Source organism: Phycodurus eques, chromosome 3 (genome assembly GCF_024500275.1).
Source record: "Phycodurus eques isolate BA_2022a chromosome 3, UOR_Pequ_1.1, whole genome shotgun sequence".
NCBI lineage: Eukaryota > Metazoa > Chordata > Actinopteri > Syngnathiformes > Syngnathidae > Phycodurus > Phycodurus eques.
Window position 1 is genome coordinate 17,185,001 of NC_084527.1, and position 24,736 is coordinate 17,209,736.

General features: G+C 39.6%; 1 protein-coding gene across 2 annotated transcripts in view; it reads left to right on the plus strand.

Annotated features, from left to right (window-relative positions):
* The window catches only part of LOC133400069 (EGF-like repeat and discoidin I-like domain-containing protein 3), a 109,061-nt gene that overhangs the window by 61,116 nt on the left and 23,209 nt on the right, over positions 1–24,736 (plus strand). For both annotated transcript variants that reach the window (XM_061672283.1, XM_061672285.1), the window contains 3 exons: positions 6,155–6,310; positions 7,678–7,822; positions 7,950–8,134. In XM_061672283.1, the coding sequence (XP_061528267.1) occupies positions 6,155–6,310; positions 7,678–7,822; positions 7,950–8,134 (486 nt within the window). The remainder of the gene's footprint in view (positions 1–6,154; positions 6,311–7,677; positions 7,823–7,949; positions 8,135–24,736) is intronic.

Sequence of the window (24,736 nt, forward strand, 5' to 3'; positions counted from 1 at the left end):
GAAGATATATTTCAAACCCAAACAATAAGGTACACCCTTCAATGCGGGACAGGTGATCAACCAGCACGTCTACAATGGGATCCTGCGGCATTTGCTTCATTCCTGACAGTTCCTGGCAGAAAAGAAATTTGCGTGCTGGAGCAACCGCCCTACTCATGGAACTGGCTTTGTGTGATTGTTTGTCCTCTTTCACAAGCTCAAAGGGGTCATCAAGGGTGACCCGTTTTGAAAATGTGACGACATCAAGAGGAATGTGATGACAAAGTTGCAGAGGATCCTGGAAGAATCGTCCCAGAAGTGCATGAAGGCATGACAGAGAAGGATGGGAAGTGCTTTAGACTCCAAGTGGATTATTTCAAAGCATAAAATTTAGTAACGTGTACTTTGGAATTGAAATATATCTGACACACTTCATAGAGTACTATATGACTTTCAATCATTTCTGCTCTTATTTTGTCAAAGGGTGTCAAACTTGGGATAGTGTAATTATAGAGCAGCAAATTATAAGATACACATAGGTAGGTTAGGTAGGTAGGTAGGTAGGTAGGTAGGTAGGTAGGTAGGTAGGTAGGTAGGTAGATAGATAGATAGATAGATAGATAGATAGATAGATAGATAGATAGATAGATAGATAGATAGATAGATAGATAGATAGATAGATAGATAGAATATTGATATCAATTGATTCATTCTTAAATTAACTATCCATCTGTCCATCCATTTTCTATAACACTTGTCCTATTCAGGATCACATAGAGCTGTATCCCAGCTGACTTCATGTTTGTGAATGTGAATTGCATGAAATATAAACCAGCAACATTAAATGGCACTACGTGACAAATAAAAAGAAAATAAATAAGTTGTTATACATATTTTACACATAATACAATTATTCACCAATGCAACAGTTGACTGGGCTGTGATCAGTTAAATGACAGTGAACCATGGAAAGCATTACCCTCGCAATGTTTGTAGCTTGATTGGTGAAAATACAATGTATTTCTCTTGTCGATTTGCCAAACATGACATTGATCTGAATGTAGTACAATTAAAAGATAGCCAATCAGCATCATTTGAGGAGATAGAGACTTCATCGTTTGGGTTTCAGTTTGTTTTAGAGTCTTGCAGTCTTAGATTAGCATGCTATTAGTGCTGTGGCCGCAGTTTTATCAGAACTGAGGATATATATATATATATATATATATATATATACTTTTTTTTTATTTTATTTTTTTTCCTTTGAAGAGAATATCAAATAAGTTTCCATTTCCAAATCTGTGTCTCTGAATAGCTGGTTAGTTTCGAGCCATTCTGGATGTGACAGGTATTACAGAACGTGTACTTCCATACTTCTACTACCATATACTTTAGTAAACAAAACCCATTAGTTTAGCAAACACTTTAGCGCATCACCATCACTCCGACTATGCAATGGAGAAACAGAAATGGTACCTAGAAAAAAATGAAACAACAAAAAACTATTTTTATGTTTTTATTTTTTAAGAAAAGAACGAGTAAAAGGCAACATTAGTAAGTAATGTGCTTGGCATATGCAGAGGTTGAGGGGAACAGGACATTAAACATTCAGGCAGTTTGTTTGGCTTTAATGATGTCATGTGGGATGTTGAGAAGGATGCTGTAGGCATTGTGTGTTTCTACATGTGGCTTCATATAATTGGGCCATGAGCAGACATGTACAGATATATCAGTGGTTTGGGATTATTTTCAGCAGTCAGGGGCTGTTTTTGCATTATAAAACAATGAGGTGGACTGTGTTTGCATGTCTATAATGTGAGACAGGTATTACTTACAGATGACAACCTTGTCTGTGAAGAGATTAGATTCTTCCGGTAGATTCTATTAGAAAGTTTTTTTCTGGTGCGGTGTGCATCTTTGGGAGCTAGTCAGTGGAGCTATTTCTTCTGAACCTCAGCAAATGAATCACAAAAGCAACAGACTTTGAATAAAACATCACAGCGTTGCCTACGAGCTCGCATGCACTGTGTTTGTTTGTGTTGGTTCTTGCACTTTTTTCTGTTCACACATCTATGCAGTATGAATGTTTTTGTTTTTTTTCCCTCAACCATCTTGTCGACAACCAGCTCACACCTAAAAATGCATTTGAACACTCAAGGGAAATAAACTGCAGGTCTGACCAATATCGGCAAAATATGACTCTAACCGACACTTTTGGGGTTATGAAAAAGCCCAAATTGCCTGTGAAATACCATACATAATTGAAAAGATGTTAAACAGTGAATATAATGGACACACATCTGTATTTGCTACGTGTGCTGTAAAAAGGGGCATGCTTTACAACTCTCGAGTGTATGCAGATGATTGTGCTTTAGTCCAGTGTGTACTGATACTGGTACCGTACTGGTTTATACTTTCCACAGGCCCTTGTGAAGTGATCATGACGATCCCAAACAATAGACCAATTTTCTAATGAGAATGGGTAAAGAATTTTTACTGCAACATAATTCAGCCCTCTCAGGCATGGGATTCTGTGACTTGACGATTTTATGCTGATCTCTTGGATAAACATTTGGCGCTTACAAGAAGGAATAATATACCTTTTGTTTGTCAAACACTAATCCGTCTTTCTTCACTTATAAGTCTTCCTTTAGCTTTCATTATCATTGCTCATTTAAACATACATCAAACATGTTTTTGACAGGGGGACAGAAAAACTCAAGCACCAGGAGACTTTGAAAACTCCACAAAAAAAAGGCCTAAGTTGAGATTCAAACCCGCAACCTTTTTGTTTTGAGACAACACTGGGAACGAATCAACCAACCGCTGTGCTGCCTCAATCCCATTTTAAATAAAATGTTTCAATACATTAAACGAGACTAATCCAGTTCTCAAGATTTTATAACTATTTAACACACAATTTTATTCAAGAGTTTTGCCATTGTCCATTGTCATGTGCCAGTTATTAATAAAATGCAAAATTACACTTTTAAAATTTAAAATAGCTTTGGCTTGCTCCTACTGAAAAACCCTTCTAAAACTATAAACTATAAACTATAAACGTGTGACATAGTGTAGGCTAAGTCCGTGTTAACACTTTGTGACTGACTCTACCAGAGGTGGGTAGAGTAGCCAAATATTGTACTCAAGTAAGGGTGCTGTTACTTTAGAATTATATGACTCAAGTAAAAGTAAAAAGTAGTCATACCAATATTTACTTGAGTAAGAGTAAGAACGTACTGAATGAAAAGACTACTCAAGTAAAGAGTAACTTGTGAGTAACTTCAGATTTAAAAAAAATAAATAAATCAGAACATGAACATCAAATCAAATAAAGAAATAATATAATATATGGGAGTCGTCACTATTTACAATTTTAACTGCCCAAAATCCAACAACACATACTTTGGGCCCTACAGAAACATTATTTGCTTTATAGGCTTAAATGACTTTATGAGAGGCGGCACGGTAACCGACTGGTTAGAGCGTCAGCCTCACAGTTCTGAGGACCGGGGTTCAATCCCCGGCCCCGCCTGTGTGGAGTTTGCATGTTCTCCCCGTGCCTGCGTGGGTTTTCTCCGGGCACTCCGGTTTCCTCCCACGTCCCAAAAAAATGCATGAATTGGAGACTCTAAATTGCCCGTAGGTGTGAAAGTGAGTGCGAATGGTTGTTTGTTTGTATGTGCCCTGCGATTGGCTGGCAACCAGTTCAGGGTGTACCCCGCCTCCTGCCCGATGATAGCTGGGATAGGCTCCAGCACGCCCGCGACCCTAGTGAGGAGAAGCGGCTCAGAAAATGGACGGATGGACTCCGGTTTCCTCCCACATCCCAAAAAACATGCATGAATTGACGACTCTAAATTGCGCCTAGGTGTGAATGTGAGTGCGACTGGTTGTTTGTTTGTATGTGCCCTGCGATTGGCTGGGAACCAGTTCAGGGTGTACCCCGCCTCCTGCCCGATGATAGCTGGGATAGGCTCCAGCACGCCCGCGACCCGAGTGAAGAGAAGCGGCTCAGAAAATGGATGGATGGATGGACTACATGAAGAAGCTGTTTGCTGAGCAGACTTATTGATTGTGTGTGCGTGTGGGACACCATAGGGATCGTGCTAATTCTACCATATCCACTGCCAAAACAACAATAAAAACATCTGCAACTTACCGCAAGGTGTTTTCTCAAGTTTTAAGTGGGCTGAAATATTCAAGTTTGAGCAGTCACAATTTAAGAGCGACATGATAAAGCTGTTTTTTCCCCCAAAATGAGTCATGTTGATTGGCTCGCGAAGGCTATTGGTGCGGTCATGTGACTGCCTCGTGTCGTCTGATTGGTGAAAAATGAGTCATTTTGATTGCTCGCGAAGCCTACCTGCGCGGTCATGTGACTGCCTTGTGTCGTCTGATTGGTGAATTGAAGTCAAATGACATTGCTGATCCCGTTTGATTGGCGCAACGGGCAGCCTATGCGGAAGTCGAAGATGGAGTCTAAAAATAGACGCGCAAACGCAAGAGTGAATAAATAAAAGTAGTGAACGGCATGTCGATCATTGTAGCAGAGTAAAAGTATCGATCCTTCTTCACATAAATACTCAAGTAAAAGTAAAAAGTACGTTGAAATTAAAGTACTCTGACAAGTCCAGTTTATGTAAAATCTTACTTGAGTAAATGTAACAGAGTAAATGTCGCGCGTTACTAACCACCTCTGGCGACCACCCGTCCAGGGTGTACCCCACCTCTTGCCTAATGTCAGCTGGCTGATGTTACCATCAACACGATTAGCACACTTGTCAGGTTTGGTTTGCTTAAAATGGACTCTCGTGTTGATTGCTTTGATAGTGCGGACCAAAGTAACTTTTGGTCCGCTGATAAAAATGTCAGTGTAAATGAGCAGGACCAAATGTTTGATTCAGCAAATGTAAATGAATATAGGTGACATTCAATGAAATGAAAATGTGAACACAGCCTTAGATTAAGAATATTTCAAATATTGCTGTACAGCAATTACCAGATTCTTACAAGACTCTATACATTTAAGGATGTTACATTTGTTGATTACACACCATAAGCATAATCATTGGTCAAATATATGAGCCTATTATTTGGATATATTTATCCAGTATACTGAATTATACTATAGGACTAGATGAGTTTCAAAAACAATATTTTATATTTATTTTTAATCAATTAATCAAATATTACATAGAGATACATACAAAAAAAATGATCCATTTTAGGTTAATTGTCCCTCAGTGTGATCAGTTTTTATTAAACTGGGTTATGCCAAGCAATTCTGTAGACCAACGTCTCAGCAGGATGCTTCCAATGATGCATCACTCAAAGAAATATATATGAATCACTATTAGTACTGAGGTGTCAGAGGTGTGTTTCTGAGTGCTCATTAAAAATGTGAAGGATCACCCCAATTACCTTGGCAGTGGCCTTTTAGTAACTGAGCTTCTAATTAGTGAAAGAGGTATATGTCTCTGTGGAGGGGAGGTGAGAGGAGAAAAGCCCTGAATGGGAAAGAGTGGGTCACTATAGCTCAGCGGCTCTAAGTTGTGTCCTTCTTTATAATTAATTTTATAAGTTGCTTTAAGTTTTAGGGAGAAAAAAACAAGTGTATTATAGAGCCCTCTTTGTTAAAACTGCAAGAAAGCCATGCTGCAACTATAGAACCTTTGTAACTCACAATACCACATTCACAGTGTAGACAAGGCTGGTGATAAAGGAATAACATGGCTGACTACTCTTATCTCTGCTTTTTGCATAGACAGTATGGACAATCTACCTTCAACACATTGGAAATAGTTTAATTCAATGGTATTGCTTAACACTTTGAATATGATGCACAGATAATGATATTGGTCTTTGTGCTCTAAGGTGTATTGAGGCATTTATCCCTTTCTTCTCTTCAACTCTTCTTTGGCAATTTACATGGCACCGTATTGACAGTCTACACAGAGATGGCAGATTGGCTTTGGAATGTGAGGATCGATTAAATGTTCTAACTGATCACAGACTTTCTGAAAAAGATGGATGGCAGTGACAAGAGCGATTCAAGGGGCTGAATTGATTCCCATGACTTGCATCGGTGCACCGGACATGCATGTATAGTCCCTGCGAAGCCTATCATTTCTGGCATTTGACTGAATTCTTCTTCTTCTTCTCCTCAATTCCATAGATTAACCTGCAGAGACGAATGAGGGTCACGGGCCTAATTACCCAGGGTGCAAAGCGAATTGGCAGCCCTGAGTATGTCAAGTCATACAAAGTGGCTTACAGTGACGATGGGAAGACTTGGAGAACATACAAGGTCAAGGGCAAAGATGAAGACATGGTGAGAAACACATATCCACACGAAACACAACTGTAGGCAACCATGTACAGTATCTCCATTGCTGTCCACTCAGTGAAGGGCAGGGCAGAGGACAAGCTGAGATGGCTGTTTAATTAGTCTGCGCGCACCGGGCTTATCTTGCTAGCTCTTACCCCTTCACTTTTATGATTTCTATGTAGAATTGTTATCATATTTCGGGATGAGGAGACACCAAATAGGTCACAAAGCACTCTGTTATTCCTGACAGCACACTACCTCTGTCTTCCACTGAGCCATGCTCTGGATAACCCTGACCACCATACTTTTAAAATAAAGACCTGTGGACAATAAGTCTAGATTTATGATTTGTGTGCGTTTTTTTTGTTTGTTTGGGTTTTTTTTGCTGCTCTGTGATGAAATAAGTGTGTCTGTTTCTGTCAAAATTAGTGCGATGGTCACTCGTGAAAAAAAGAACCTTTTTCCACATCAGGGAAAAATAGCACCTTTACTTCAATCATGTTGGTTTAATAGGTTACGCAGTAATTTTGTTAGCATTCCCTCTCTGGCTCTGTTGCTGCTGGTATATAATAGTACACTGAAGTCCGGCAATTTGAGGGGGAAAGGGAGCAAGGCCTGTCACGAACAGAGAAAACATGCTTGCTAAATGCTCGTAGAAGCCAAAAGATAGTGGCAAAGTAACTAAAGTGAACCAAAAAAAAGAAGGCTGAGGATGGAGAGGGTCATGAAAAAGGGGTTGTATGATGACTCCAAGAGTTCAAATGTTCAGAGTTAAAGAAAACAGACTGGAAAATACTGTTTGGATTGATTTATTTACTGTGGTCTGCAAAAAACACAGTCAAAGCAAAATCTACAAAGCATCAATACCATGCATCTAGCATGTACACAAAAATAAACCCATGTTACATTAAAAAAAAAACCTGTATTCAGTAGTTAAATTATTCAACACAACCAAACCACCTTGACATGACGCTGATCAATAACATTAGCTGGCACATTTCCTCGCCAACTAAAAATATTTTAAAGTGAATGTAAAGGTGGGATAAATGTGCCATTTCACGGTGCATGAGTCCTTCGATAAGGGGGTGTTAGTAGACTATCTTGGACTACTTGGATGGAACAATTCAGAAGGAATAGTTTAATTTAAAACACACTACTGTTCTTATGAATTACCGAATCAAATAGTGCGAAAAATGGTCTATTTTCGCTGTACTTGGAGCTCATTGACCTTGAAGGAGAGCAATTTGCTGAGTATTGAGTAGACACCAGAGACATGGCGCCAGATAGGCTGCTACAATATGGTAAAACTGACCTGTTCCAACACCCTCCTCACCTCCATATGCTAAATGTTTTTTTATCCCTTGCAACAGATTTTTAGAGGAAATGTCGATAACAACGCTCCGTCAGCCAACTCCTTCACTCCACCCATTGAAGCCCAGTTTGTGCGCATTTATCCCCAAGTTTGTAGAAGGCACTGTACCTTACGCATGGAACTCCTTGGATGTGAGGTAACAGGTGAGTGAGCAGAGCACATCCTCCAGTCTCAGGGTACAAACACATTTCGGATCTTGTATTCTGTATTAACAATGTGTAATATACAATTAGGCAGAATGCAAAATAAATGTGCTTTTATTGTCTTTAGGTTGCTCTGAACCATTAGGGATGAAGTCGGGTCATGTCCAAGACTACCAGGTCAAAGCCTCCTCCATCTTTAGGACACTCAACATGGATATGTTCACTTGGGAGCCTGGAAAAGCCCGGTTGGACAAGCAGGGCAAGGTGAATGCCTGGACTGCGGGACGTAGTGACCAATCACAGTGGCTACAGGTAAGGAATGACTAGAACTCAACTGAAGTTGAACTGACAGTTAAATATACTGTATCTAACAGCAGGGAAATTAAATACAGAAACTCACCTTCTAAGATATACGCAGCCACAACATTAGCCCTAAAAAGGCTGTTTTTTCCAACACAAAAAAAAACAAAAACTCAATTTCTCCGAACACATCATCCGATTTTCAAAATTATTTTTATTCGTTTTCCAAAAAAAGTGGTCATTCCAACCAGACTATGCATTTGGACAGACTGTCGTTCTTGGGAAATAATGGCACATTGCTTCTTACATACAAACAAAAAACCTTGCGCCACATTGATATCCTCCTCGCACATCGGTCCTCTTCAGCAGGTCGTCAGTACGACGGTGCACTTCGAGCGGCCATTGCGAGCAATATGTCCCCCCCGACCGACCACCCGGTTGGTACCTTTGGGGATTTTTTTCTTTTTAGTTGTACTCCCCATTCCAGCCCCACCACCCCGTGACAATCGCGATCGGCGTTGCGCTTCAATCAGCCACAGCGGCCAGCGGGACGTCCCGTCTCCCAAGCCGGTCCTTTGCTCACCATTCTCGATGTTGATTGGCTGTAGCAGCGCAATTCCCAACCCGAGTGAACGGGCAAAGTAGGCAATAGTCACGTGATCACACCACTTGCGTCGCGTCAAACGCACGGATTCGCACCTATTCAAGCAAACTGCATTGACTTTCTATGTAATAACGTCGCGTGAATGGTTCATTTGGCGTCTGGTGTGAACCCAGTATTAGACTGTGAGGCAGATGCGCTGACCACTGCTACACGGTCCTCTCCATCACCATACTGCAATTATTTCATACACATTTCAAACACATCCACAGTTTTGTAGTAGATATTATTGGTAATGATTGTAAATAATATCCAATTGCGAGCATTTGCTCGCTGTGAATACTACAGGAAGTGGAGAAACAGTTCTTTGGATTCAGTCAGCATAATGGACCTTTCCATCACCGGAGGAGTGCAGTTATCTTAGGCTTCAGCTGAGGTTTTTTATCTTCATCAAAGCAGTCAATTCATTTGTTTTCATTACAGAAGCTTATGGCTGGAAATGTCTCCTGAAATGGGAAAGATATGCCATTAAGTGAACAATTACGCCCACGCTTTCTGTTTAACAAGACGGGACCAATACATTTGAAGATTATTGTCAATTTCGCGGCGTGTATATACGATCTGTTGTGATGCTGCTATCCCTTTAAAAGCCAGAAAATGCTGTAATTTGTCTGATTTGTTGGCCTTGCTTGTGTGACCACCACTCCATGCATGCAGCCTGTCCATGGATGTCACTGTTCTGTAGTCACACTGACTTATCTGGACGTTATTAGATTGGTTGGGCTCTTGTCAGATATGTTTTTGATTACACTGAAAGCTTTATGTTGAGAGTTGAGGTTATGGAAAGCTGTGTGCCGGTGGAGACGGGTACTTAGGCTGGCCCTGTCCTGACTATAGAGCTCAGCTGAGCAAAATTGATTGTTGTGGGTAAAGGAAAACTTGTCTCATATTACATGCTATGCCTGCAGGAATCTGTAGATGCTATATAGTTGGAGTGAGAAAATCGATGCTCGCTGCCAAGAGACCTTGTTGCACACAAATACACAGTACCAGGCTTATAAAGAGAAAACATTAAGACTTGTGCATTGTGTGGTGTGCTATCTATCACATTTATACTGCTGTTGAACCTTACTATTTAAGTAGTTATCACTGTTATATTGTATTCAACCTCAACCCATTTGTTATCTATGTTGTGCTACCTTGGCAAATAATTGATTCTTAGCCACATTACAAAATTTGTTTTAACCTTGGAAATTAATTAAATAAATCATCCTTAATGACAAGTTAAGTATTCCAATTAATCAAGACACCCAGTGTTTTCCCTGCTGTGCACTGTGAGGCAACTATGCACCCACTAAATATCAAATCGAACTCCTTGATGCATTCAGTTTCACTTTAATAGGAGAAATGTTTACAGGATCTTGCTGTTGTGAATTCTTAACCTTGCACGTTTCACTCTCAGGATTTAAATAGAAGCATGTCTAACACGAGACAGGAATTGAAAAAGTCAAATAAATGTGCGGTGTTCATCCATCAGTTTTGTTTCCCAGCCTTTATTGAGCCATGGCACCATTTATACATTTGCAAATTCTCTCGGAACGCCAAACAAAAAGTTTGCATGAAGAAGGATTCTTGAAACAATGATAATCCCGTTACAATTTACTCATAAATCTACTTACTCTGTGTGAAACTAAATGACAATAGGTGGGTACACAGGTTTATTGTACCTTCTGCCATCCCGTGGAAGAGCATTTTCATTGTCTGCCTATCATACAGTATGTCGCTGGCATAAATAGATGAACAAATATATATTATATGGAGTGAATAAATAGTAATTTTTGAACCAATGAAGTGAAATTAGATGATTTTCTGCAGCACACCTGATGATCTCTCACAGCACACTCATGTGCCACAGCACAGTAGTGAGAGTCACTGTTTTAGATGTGTGTCAGACTGAAGTTTCATGCGACATGCTAAAGTCCTGTGAGATTTAATGACATCTTGTGTGATGTCATGCACAATTGGTATTTGTTTGACTTTCTCCCAAAAATTTGCAACGGTAAATTGCAAATCGTCTAACTTATAGGGAATTTGACTTTTAATGGGCAATTAGATTTTGTAGAACACAGGATTTGTATATATCAGTAATATGGTAGTGATTGAATTCATTACGCTGTGAGTACAAAATAGCATTTAATATTAATTTGTACTGTATAATTCATCGTGCGTTCAACACATACACATTCAATGAAGACCAATATACCAACCCAATGTCTCGATTACAGTAGTTCAACAGTTCCACTTGAGCTGTCACAAATGGTATGCATAATTTGTCAAACATATACATGTATAAAATATATGCTCCACTGAGATGAAGCAAACAAGGAAGAAGAACAGAGGTGAAGGACAGCCTCAGGTCTGAATAGGGATGGGGACACTCTGGATAATGACTTGGGCTCGGATTAGATTTTAGTTGTCTTTAGTCAAAGGCTAAAAACCAAAGTCTGTTACCGCACTTGGAAACATGCAGAAGTAATTTTATTACATATGTAAAAACAAATATTGTTGAACTGATTATTAAAGCAAGAATTAACTACTGTACATATTTATGATGATTATGATAACGAGATCAAATTGAATATTAGTCCCAGTAATAATGTCTCATTGCCCAAGCAATGATTAGAATCAGCCGCATATTTATGTCCATCATGTAAGTGGCGAAAGACAGGTGCTGAGTATGATGACAAGGAGGATGTGTGATTTGGCCCGACGAGAGGCCCTAGGAGACTGGTCTTAACTACGGGAAAGTTCATGTGGTTAGTGGTTGAGGAAGCAGACACCCCGGCACATAAGAGTTATGTGTCAATGCTGTACAAGCTGCGCTTTTGGTGGCACCCTGATCTTCTGCGTAAGGTAAAAGATTTTTGTGTTTTTTTGTGATATATGTCAAGATTTCAGTGTTGGCCCTACAGCGAAGAGGGAATTGCAACACACTGAGATGGGCCGATGCCCAAATGATATGGTGGTAATGGACCGAACCGACAATGGTGGTCCCAGTCCAAAGCATAAAGTACTTATTAATGATTGTCGACACTTTTTCTGGATGGCCCAAAGGCTATCCTTGTACAAAAGAAAACGTGCCGTCTGTCGACAAAGCGCTGGTTAAACATTATGGATGAATCAGAAAATGAATGGATGGATGGATGTATAACAGACAGCCCAAACATGTGATTAAATATTTGAACACAGTCATTTGTTTATAAGCTGATATAATTTTTGGGAAAATGAAAACAGAGTTGGAAATGGTGATGCCAAGAATCTCTAAAACGTTCAGCAGATGTGAAGAAGCATGCCTGTTTGGGATTTAGCCAAGGGAGAATTATTTCAGGCTGCGAGGAAAGGAAATCATCGTTTAAGATATTTTAAAGCGGAAGCTGAAGCTTGTCAGACTGAGCTGCCAAGTACTCCATCTGGTGTGAGCAGATTAGTTTATTATACACTCGAACACTTCCTTACTCCTTTTCACTCTCTTAGTGTCCCCGTTGATTCAATGTGTACCTGTTCAACGGTCCATACAACTTTGTCACACCCAGGTTACCTGTTATATCTACCATCCTTGTTTATTAAAGTAGGTTTGTCAGTAGGCACGTGTTTGGTCAGGTTGGTTGAAGGAAATCCAGATCCAAGCACCTAAATTACGGTACTGTATATTCAGCTGTGTAAACTTTAATCACGTTTTCTCACATTCTTACAAATCCCACGTGGAAACATCAAAAGCAAGATAACGTCTAGGAGTGTTTAATAGCGTCTTTAAACTTTGTAAACAACATTAAACACAACCGTTTAATGCAGATCTACTGTGCGTTTGCAATTTATAGTGTCATTAAAATCTGCTGTTCAAACTACTTTTTGTTTCGTTGTTGAAAATCTGTAACACCTCTTCTATACTGTAGCAATTAAACAAGCATATACCAGTGGTTCCCAAGACATCATCAAGTGTGCTGCGGGAAGTTACCCAATTTCACTTAATTGGTCCAAAAAATGTTTATTTATTTACTATAAGTAATGTATCCTTGCTCATCTATCGATGCTAGTGACGTATAATAACAGGTAGAGCAATTAAATGGTCTTTCATAAGATGGCAGAGGGTACAATCAGCGTTTATATCCACCTGTTGCCATTCATACAACAGGATAAGTCATGACTTCCTGTGAGTATATTAGCTTTGTGTTCAACTATACATGCCCAGTAAGTAACTGTGTGCCTGATTTAGTAAGAGCCAAAATAGCAGGCACTAAATTGCGCGTTCAGTCACTCTAACAGATTGCACGCGCTTTGTGGTAACAGGTGTAAAAGTGGTGGAGACAGACATATTCAAAAGAGGGGTTTGTGCTTTAGGTAGCGCTGATGGTTTTCAACTTGGAAAATTGGGGACAGCAAGCACCGCAAGCGTAAAAGTAGGTTTTAAGTGATGGAATTGGAAGTGTCAGTGGAAGTGGCAAACAAACATATTACTGAGCTACAGAAAATAAAATGATCACTCCGATCATTTCTGGAAACCCAGCAATCGCAGTAAAGCCATGCTTTGTTTGATTGTCCATCCTGTATAACATTGCTTTTAAAACTTGGGCCAGCACATTTTGACAAGTGTTCTAGAAAAGTCCAGGACCAATTGTCACGTATGTTGAAACGGCCCAGACACACGGAAATGCAGAGTTGAATGGAGTTTTGTCATAGGTGACATGGCATTACTCCTTGTGACTGGTTCCAAGTCAGTCCAAGCTCCATAATTGAATTGCTGAATAGACAACACATTGTGATCTTTTTGTTGGCATTTGAAAAACCTTAAATTTTCTCTCCGCTGCCTCTCATTTTGCCTGCGCTACTCCACCAGCACAATTCATCTCAGGTGTGATAAATCACATTGCGTGTGCGCCCGGTTAGTCGATCAGCTTCCACATATGTTTGCATCCGCAATCAAGTTTGCAGCATTTTTGTGCAGCATTTCTATTCCTTTGTGAGGAAATTGAGACCGAGATCATCATTATCCTGTGTTTAATTTTTTTGACATTTTTGTTCAGTGGTGTGCTGTGAGATTTTTGTAATGTAAAATAGGTGCCTTGGCTTAATAAAGCTTGGGAAACACTGGCATATACTGGATATTACTTGTATGAACAAAATGCATAGACTTTAAAGGTGGAACAGTTTTGATTTTCAGCAAAACTATGAAAAACAGAAGTGATGACTTACCTTAGGTCTACCTATGGTCAGAGCAAGTCGCTTGATAATTTTGTTTCTGGTGAGTCACATTGCTCACTTTTATTACTCGTCCTCAAGTAACAAGCTTGCGTGTATGTTCAGAGACACAACTTCAGATCATAATTACAGGCATACTATTTTAATGTGTCAACTAAAAACAATTTTTAAAAAAAGATGTTTGAACAATTGCAAGGAACAAATTTGATTTCAAACAGACAGACAATGTCCCCTAATTCTACAATGACTCTGTGTGAGGGTAGGTTGGCACCGCAGTGAATAGCACTAAATGTGCCAGTGGAAAACCTGCCTCTCCTCTGACATCCTTTGAATATAATATAAGATGAGAGGTGACTATATTTGAGGGAGACTAACGCATACAAGTTTAGACACTAGTGGGATCACTCAACAGGCTCCTGACACTTTAAGTACTTTATCATATTGTCAGCCAGCAAGAGTAGCATAGATCGTGTGATCACTGAGGAATTAGTGACACGCTTGTGGTCTGGATGCATTACAGTGAACTCCCACAGACAGGCTGCATTGACGCCTGTCTAAGTAACATCTCAGCTGCAGTGGCCATGCCCCGTGGTACAATAATGCCATAAATGAAATGAGGTTATCTTGAAAGAAAGTAAACAACTTTGCAGCTTTTTTACAACAACAAATGACGATAAATACTAAATTTAAAACGTGTGAATGTTTAGCAGGAAGCTCACGTGTGGCCAGTTAACTACAGTGATGCTTAAGTGTAAATACCTTCCTCTGGTTATATCGTTTCAAAGCTGATGATGTGTTTAAAAGAAACTAATGAGGCAAAAACGGTGCCATTTTGTAGATTGTTGGTGAAAACTGAGTGGAACTAGGTAACTGTTGCGAGGACAGAGTGCACTGAGCGGTCAGATTTTGAGGTTAGTAAAGTGTTGAACAAATGTATTAAACATGGTTCTCAAACTTTTTTACACTATTTACCACTTTAAAAAATGCTTAACTCTCCAAGCACTACCCACATGGCCAACACGAAAATACAGCTGTGTAGTAGGCCCGTGTCCAACAAAAATGAAACAGACGTTTCATTCCTAAGAAGTATATTTAATATTATTGTAAGCCACTGTAACATCATGCATTGTTTGAACATTAACACTGCATTTAAAAATAGGAAAATAAAAAACTGTGCTGAAATAATCATTCAGTTAATATGCATTGCAATAAAAAGTTAAATTAAAATATTTAAAAAATAACAGTTATTAAATATTAATTGCAGATGTATTGAACTTGAACGTTAAATACAACTGAATTGTACTCAGGCAGTGATTCTTTTGCATTCCACTAGAGGGAGCCCGAGTACCACACTTTTGAGTATTGCTGTATTAGATCACTATCCACTGTTGAGTTGCCCCTTAAAAGCATTGATAATTACAGAAGTTACTTCTATGTATCTGTAATGGTTAATACAACAGTGTGGTGAATCTCTTGTAATGCTACAAAAAATATTATTTTTATCTATGAATTGACTGAATGGATGGCCAAAAAAAGACCAGAAAAAAAAGAGTGTAGTACATTATTTACTGATTAAGATGTTAAATTACAGTTATTTGCTTGCTTTCTTGAACAGAAGTGTTGGTATAAATAGGACTTGGAAGGACTTTTACACAAGGAAAATGATAAAGACTCTAAATAAATTAGCAAAGGCCTTCAAATGATAAACGTAAAATATAAATGCAAGTGTTGCTTTATAGCTTTATAAAACCTAAATACCGAAATTTGAAAGTCTTGAAAAGTATGTTCCTGTAATAATAAAATTGAAAATGCCCTTTGTGAAATGCTTGACTTCATATAACTATAAAACTGAAAAAGGCCATCTGTGTGCAAGTAGTCTTTTAAGTAGCATGATGATGTAGCTGTGCCCCATGTGCTACAGAGACCTGAGGGAACAATACGATTTTATTGTGTGACTGATTACTGCTCCTTGTCTGTGGGCATGCCGTTGTAATCAAACTGAGGTTTTTTCAGTTCGCTGATACTTTTGTACTTCCTCCTGATCTAATCGTCACCTCAAACGGAGCGGCGCTGAACACAAACTAATTCTGTTAATTAGGAGACTTACAACCCCAATTCCAATGAAGTTGGGACGTTGTGTTAAACATAAATAAAAGCAGAATACAATGATTTGCAAATCATGTTCGACCTAGATTTAATTGAATATGCTACAAAGACAAGATATTTAATGTTCAAACTGAAAAACTTTATTGTTTTTAGCAAATAATCATTAACTTAGAGTTTTATGGCTGCAACACGTTCCAAAAAAGCCTGGACAGGGTCATGTTTACCACTGTGTTACATCACCTTTTCTTTTAACAACATTCAATAAACGTTTGGGAACTGAGGACACTAATTGTTGAAGCTTTGTAGGTAGAATTATTTCCCATTCTTGCTGGATGTACAGATTCAGCTGTTCAACTGTCCGGGGTCTCCGTTGTCGTATTTTAAGCTTCATAACACACATTTTCAATGGGAGACAGGACTGGACTGCAGGCAGGCCAGTCTAGTACCCGCACTCTTTTACTATGAAGCCACGCTGTTGTAACACGTGCGGAATGTGGTTTGGTATTGTCTTACTGAAATAAGCAGGGTAGTCCATGAAAAAGACGTTGTTTGGATGGCAGCATAAGTTTCTCCAAAACCTGTATGTACCTTTCAACAATAATGGTGCCTTCACAGATGTGTAACTTAACTATGCCATTAGCACTAACACAGCCACATACCATCACAGATGCTGGCTTTTGAACTTTGCGTCCATAACAGTCCGGATGGTTCTTTTCCTCTTTGGCCCGGAGGACACGACGTCCACAATTTCCAAAAACAATTTCAAATGTGGACTCGTCGGACCACAGAACACTTCCACTTTGCATCAGTCTAGCTTAGATGAGCTCGGGCCCAGAGTAGCCGGCGGCGTTTCTGGGTGTTGTTGATAAATGGCTTTTGCTTTGCATAGTTGAGTTTCAAGTCGCACTTACGGATGTAACGCCGAACTGTATTTACTGACATTGGCTTTTTGAAGTGTTCCTGAACTCGCGTGGCGATATCCTTTACACATTGATGTTGGTTTTTGATGCAGTGCCGCCTGAGGGATCGAAGGTCACGGGCATTCAATGTTGCTTTTCGGCCTTGCTGTGCAGTGATTTCTCCAGATTCTCTGAACCTTTTGATGATATGGACCGTAGATGATGAAATCCCTCAATTCCTTTCAATTGTACCTTGAGGAACATTGTCCTTAAACTGTTCGACTATTTTCTCACACACTTGTTCACAAAGAGGTGAACCTCTCCCCATCTTTGCTTGTAAATGACTGAGCAATTCAGTGAAGCTCCCTTTATACCCAATCATGGCACTCACCTGTTCCCAATTAGCCTGTTCACCTGTGGGATGTTCCAAACAGGTGTTTGATGAGCATTCCTCAACTTTCTCAGTCTTTTTTGCCACCTGTCCCAGCTTTTATGGAACGTGTTGCAGCCATAAAAATTCTAAGTTAATGATTATTTGCTAAAAACAAGAAAGTTTATCAGTTTGAACATTTAGTATCTTGTCTTTGTAGTGTATTAAATTAAATATAGGTTGAACATGATTTGCAAATCATTGTATTCTGTTTTTATTTGTTTAACACAACTTACAACTTCATTGGAATTGGGGTTGTAGTTTTTGTTTGTTCATTTCATCCATCAACTGAGGAGTTCATTTGAAACTCTCCTCTTTTTTTTTATTTTTTTTATTTATTTATTTTTTTTATACAGTAAAAACAATTCTGATTAAGTTGAACAGCAATGACCAATTCCAGAACAAAAGCCTAGTTCTTGTGATTATTCATTCATACATTCATTTTCTGTACCGCTTATCCTCACTAGGGTCGCGGGCACGCTGGAGCCTATCCCAAATATCTTCGTGCGAGAAGCAGGGTACACCCTGAACTGGTCGCCAGCCAATCGCAGGGCACATATGAACAAACATTCGCACTCACGTTAACTCCTACGGGCAATTTAGAGTCTTCCATTAACCATGCATGTTTTTGGAATGTGGGAGGAAACCGGAGTACCCGGAAGAAAACCCACGCAGGCACGAGGAGAACATGCAAACTACAAACAGGCGAGGCCGGATTTGAACCCAGGTCCACAGAACTGTGAGGCGGATGTGCTAACCAGTCGTTCACCGTGCCGCCTTTTTTGTGATTATGAAAATGTAAACTAGACTGAGTTATTGTCTGCCTTCTTCAAGCTTGATCCTGCCAATAAAAATAATCCATCCAACCATCCATTTTCTGAGCCGCTTCTCCTCACTAGGGTCGCGGGCGTGCCATTCGCACTCACAGTCACACCTACGGGCAATTTAGAGTCTCCAATTAATGCCTGTTTTTGGGATCTGGGAGGAAACCGGAGTGCCCGGAGAAAACCCACGCAGGCACGGGGAGAACATGCAAACTCCACACAGGCGTGGCAGGGGATTGAACCAGGGTCCTCAGAACTGTGAGGCTGAGGCTCTAACCAGTCACCCACTGTGCCGCCAATAAAAATAAACAAATAAAAATAGTCTTTATATTTGTTGCCAAATCCAGCGTTTTTCTTGCTGTCACACCGTATAGATATAGTCGGAGAGAGATAAAGATGCTTTTTCCTTCTGATCTACCAAGTCAACATTCTCATTGTGTTAAGTAATTTCTTTATTCCACTGGTTGCTCATAATTTCACTACTGTTTGTATTTTTCTCACTACACCTATACCATTCCGTTTTGTTGCAAATTGCATATGACAAAGTTAGGATTTCTTTTCATCATAAATTCAATTATATTTAATAAATTCATGCACCTGATTTGCAGATGAAAAGATACACACATCAGTTGCATCTGTTCATCCATTTATTCATTTATTCATTCATATATTCATTCATTCATGTATTGTTTTTTTTAGGAAGCCTGAACCCCAAAACCCCGGAACTAAATTAGTCATTAGCAAATGACAAACAGAAATATAGTTAATAGCACTCCATAGATACCCTGCATTCCTACAACATTAAACAATACACTAATGACTAATTCTACTAAAACGGTCTTGTGTAGTGTTGGACAAAAACTCCCAGTTTTGTGCTGAAATAAAACCAATATTTAGATAGCTTCATTAGAGGAGACTGCTGTGTTCTGCTACTTGTTTATGGCTTTTTACAGCTTTATTTCTATTTGCTTGAGAAAAAAAAGCTATTTTGTTTTTATAGACTTTTACAATGGCTGCGAAAAATAATTATTTCCGCTCCATAATGGTTGGGTAGGGAGGGCTTTTGCAAGGGAATAATTGGGGGATTTTTCTGTAGAATAGGTAGAAAATAAATTGCTGTTTTAATTACCCTTCGTCCCTCGTCAACCTAATCTACACATGCATGTTGTCAATTTTATTAAGGCGTTAGCTAGAGCCTTATTGTGTAATCCTCTTCACTATAATTTTTTCCTCCATTGTTTTATTGAATTTACATACAGCTAGCATGATCATTAAATTAGCTACCAAATTAAATGATCAAATCTATGGTGACTCCATCTGCTACCTTGATTCACTTACAGTCGGTGGTTTTTAAGCATCCCCTGCCTCCAAATCTACATGCCCATAAACGTTCTGTATGTGGCTGCTGGAGAGTGTGTTACTTTTCATTATCCAAGGACGCCATCTTATCTTTCCACAAGACATCCATTGCGTGCTTCCATCCCACACTTTTCTCTCTACCTTCCCCTCGCTGGCTCTCAGCTAACGTAGGATGCACGTATCTGTTTCATCTGGCGATGATGGATTCATGAGTCTGCAGCAGCGCTAGCTATAAGTGTGGAATCTGCCAGAATTGTCGATAGAGGAACCCTGAACCCAAATTGATTTTGTATGTGAATCTTGTGCTTTAAATGTGTATTGAATCTCCCCACCATTCACCGCTGTACATTTAGACATCTTCGTGTCTTGTACATAAACATGCCACAGTAAACCCCATCTATTTGCGGAGGATGGGGACTGAGCCATTCCACAAATAGTAAAAACCTAAGAGTAATTGACTGGTATTCCATTTGAAAGTGATGTATTTAATGTGGTCTGTAACAACACAGACAAAGAATAACAAGCAAAGCAACAACATCATGCATCGAGAATGTACACAACCATGTAACCATGATACATTAATGGCTGTATTTAATAGAAATATTATTCAACACGCACAAACTACCTTCACAGTAACAGGCTCATCAATACTATTAGTTAGCATACTAACCTAAATAACTAAATAACACAAAGGTCAACAAATATGCGCACGAGCACTTTACAAAAACATTTCAAGTCATTAACCTCACCTTTTGGCATTTAAACACAATAATACATATTAGGGAACACAGGTAAATTGTAACACCAATGTAGACTACACAGGAGGTGCATTCAAAACCCGGCAACAGAACAGCCAACTCTGCGAATGCCAAACCGCGTATATGCAGGCTTTCACTGTGCATGCCACAGTAGTACAGCTACTAATCCAGTATTTAGAATGATCAGAAACTATGCCAACTACAGAAATACGCCATTCTTATATGCAGTACTCCTTTCTTTCTATGTGTTTGTGTGGTTGTGTGTATTACTGATTGGATTCTGTACAAGAATGAAACATTGGGACATACTCCTTACTGCTAATATCATCACTGTGTCCATCACATTGTTCAGTCACAGTAAACATTAAGAAAAGAATGAACTCTACCGGGTCTTGCACAAAGGCAGCATCAAGGCCATTTTTCATCTTCACTCATACTGACACACTATGAAAGTCACAGATGTTGTTCTCCTTGCTGTGAGAGCTTTAAATGACCCACAGCATCATGGTTGATTTCCTTCCTGTTGGTGTTGCCATTGCCAATTCCCTTCATCTGTCCCCGCAGCCATTTCGAGTAAACTTGACAAGCTGAACTGAGGCTCCATCTGTGTTACTGCAGCCTGCTTAAAGTGGCTCTAATAATATCAGGTAGAGTGCTGAAAAGTGCCCCCATTATTGAAAAAAATATATGAATTCAATATTCTTTTAGTGTGCATATTGTGGTTAGGTCTAGTCACAAAGGGGAAAACGAATGGGACAATGACTTTATGGTCAGTGAACGATTTGTACAGTACAATCTCAATGCAAATGTGAAAGTATTATCCAAGCAAATACAAATGTGAATGGAAAATGAAAATAATACATTATATAATAAGGAATATGACTAGAAAAAGTCGGCCTTTCCAAAGACTTGACCATAAACAAGTTTGAACTGTGCAGTTTATTTCCCTGTCAAAATTTGCCTTTTAATCCAATGAATTAGGAAATGACTAATTAAAGATGTCCATAGTGAGGTCCACAATTAATGAACCAACATACAGTAAGTGCTACACAAGGGAATAAATTCTGAAAACAATGTGATTCTTATCAACACTCCTTTGTAAGCTCCACCCACCTTTCATGTCACATTGTATTGCCAAGGCAACACAAACAATGTGGATGGAATATTATGGTATATGTGACATGAAACATTGAACAGGTGTGATGATGAAGCTTGACTAAATGTTGAGCGAGTCAACAAATGTAATTGTAGCTCTTTATCGAGCGCATGGTAAATTAAACTTGTAGAATGTAGATCACACGCCTCACTGTAAAGGAATGTGATTTCTTCCAGCTCATCAAAAAAAAAAAAAAATTACATACCTATGAAGAACAAATCAAATCTTTCAATATTTGCATGTATAGTTTCTAAATATTTTACTCAAATTAAGTCTAAAGTAAAGTCTTGTACTCAATTATGTGAGGTAAATTATTCATTTCAAAAAGGTTAGGAACCATGAATGTTTCTTCATAATTAAAAACTGCAGATAGAGCAGCCAGTCAGCTGGTGATGATTTTCATTTTTGTCATTACTGCAGATGTGGTTGAGAAGGAAACCATTTTAAAATAACTTTGCAACAATAAATGGCTAGTTCAAGAATTCTAGGCCCAAAGTGAAGACCAAAATATGTCTGGTCTGAGTAACAGATACTCCGAAATGATGCCAACTGCAGAATTGCTTCATCCATGGCACTGCCCTATAAAGACGGAGAGTGGAAGTAATCAGATTGGAGAGGAGGAAGAAGCTGCTGTCTAATGCATAGTGATGTCCGTGCCATGTAAAACTGTTTGTGTGCTTGCCTCCTTTCGCCACTATGCTTTCTTCCCATGTTTTATCCCTTTCCGCTTTTGGCTGAGAGATGTGCCTTGACCGACCAACCAGCTGACTTCATTGTAATGTCCTGCCAAAACAAGTCATCCTGCTATGTAACATACAGTATTTCAATCCTCACCTCAGTACTGCTGATTATATGTTGAGCTTTTTCCCTGTAGTCCCCTTCCACATTTGGCTTTTTTTGCTGTCGCATGTCAGAGAGACAATGTTTCAGACATATTCAGGCTGGTCAGTGTCACACTGATCAGCATAAGTTCATATTTTGCAGGCATAGGGACGGGGATGCTCCGCAGAAAATGAGTCAGACTGCTGCACACTATCCATTCACTGTTTGAGTGTGCTATCATTCTGACACAAGAAAAACTGCATATTAGTTTTATGGGTTGTTATATATTGATTGTAATTAAGGCACAAACACCAAGTGCCAATAGCTTTTAATACAATACAAAGATGCTGTTCAAATTAAGAAAAGGATTAAAATCTAGTTCTATATGGGAAAATACCTCTTCAATAACTGTACAACAACTTATCATAATGATCTAAACACCACATTCACCAAACTACTCCAAGAGTTTTCTAGTCAGGCTTAAAAAGCTGAAATGGTTTTACGTACAAGTCACTGATGGTATAGTGGTGCATTCGCCTGACTTTTGTGCAGGTAATGTGGGTTCAGTTCCCACTCAGTGACGGTGTAATTGTGAGTGTGAGTGGTTGTTCATGTCTGTATGTGCCCTGCAACTGACTGGCGACCATTTGAGGTTGTAGTCTGCGTTTTGCCCAAAGTCAGCTAGGATAGGCGCCAGTGCTCTCCTGAACAGGATATTTTTGTCTATATATGCCTTGTGGCCTTGCTGTGGAGCAATCCAGGGTATACCCTGCCCATCGCTAGAAGTCAGTTTGAATAAATGCCAGCACACCTACGACCCTTACAGTATAAGGGTAAGCAGTATAGAAAATTGATAAAAGTATAGATGGACCACACTTTGTTAAAAAGCGACAAATATATTCTTAGTCACCACCATAGAGTCAGTGCAAAGTTATCATGTTGGGAAATTAACCAACATAGCCCAATGTTGTGTGATAAGTTGGAAATTAGCATTTTTCAGTGGTCACAATCAGAAAGTCACAATCTAATTCCAAGCCAAGTCAAGTTTATTTGTATAGCCCTTCATCACAAAAGATTCTCAAAGGGCTTCACAGGCCCACAGTTGACAAAGAGATCCCTGATCTAAACCCGCCACCTAGCCCCTTCCCCGACTAGGAGAGGCCCACATGTACTTTAACTAAATGCCTAAGTTTAAAAAGAATTCTTAAGTTGGGATTTAAACATTTCTACTGAGGAAGCAGCTCTAATATCCACAGGTAGGGCATTCCAGAGTACTGGAGCCTGAATAGAAAATGGCTTTGAGCCTGTGGGCTTTCTGGCTCTCAGAGTCACCAAAAGACCGGCGTGTTGCGAGCGTAGGTTTCGGGACAGAACATATGGTACAACTAACTAAGTCAGGGAGATAGGAGGGTGCTCAGCCGTGTAATGTTTTATCAGTAACAAAACCTTGAAATCTCATCTGAAGTGGACTGGGAGCCAATGCATGTAGGCCACTTTTGGTAATGTTACTTTTGTCGAAACCCATAGAGTGGTGTCCTTAAACAAGGGCGAGTGTCTAGCACTAGCCAATAATCAAAAATTCTGTTTTCTCAGGGTTAAGAAGCAAAAAGATAGAGGACATCCACTGTTTAACCTCAGCGAGACAGCAATCACGTGGGTTAGTTTTCGTGACATCTGTAGTTGGGTATCATCAGCTTAACAGTGACAGCTAATCTTATACAGGAAGTCCTCGATTTACGGACGAGTTCCGTTCCTACACTGGCGACGTAACACGATTTTCCACATAAGTCGGATTTCACCGTTAAAGTCGAAATTTACGGATATTGTCCCACGTGATTGTGACAGCAAGCTCAGTGTGTGTAGGCGTGTGCGTCAATGTGTGAGTGAGACGGGACTGCGAAGGAGCGAGTGTGTACAGTAGCAAGTGTAGTGACGGCGACCGGGGAAGAGAAGGGATTAGCGGAGGACCCGTTGACGTTGAATGTGCAGAGGAGCTAATAAAGCCATTAAAGCAGCAAATCGGTGCTTCGTGCCTTTATTGTTGCCGCCACCCAGCTCAGCTGTACAACGAGAGAAGGGAGTTAACCCCTGCATCTACCGACCACGGTCAGGTGACCGTAGCAGGAAAGGTTAACACTTCGTATGAAGAAACTAAAATACATTAAAATAAAAAAAAAATAAGATGCTGTACTTACCATTACTGCTGAGAGTGTGAAAAAAGGAGGGCGAAAAAGGCAAAGATACTCCTGGCACACAAACACAGACAAGCACTATGCACTAGCTAAGCAGAAATACTATGGTGCTGGGACAAAATGAGAGACAAGGCACGGGCGTCGTAAAGTCGAAACGTCATAGGTCGAGTGCATCGTAACTCGAGGATTGCATATGTACGATATGACCACG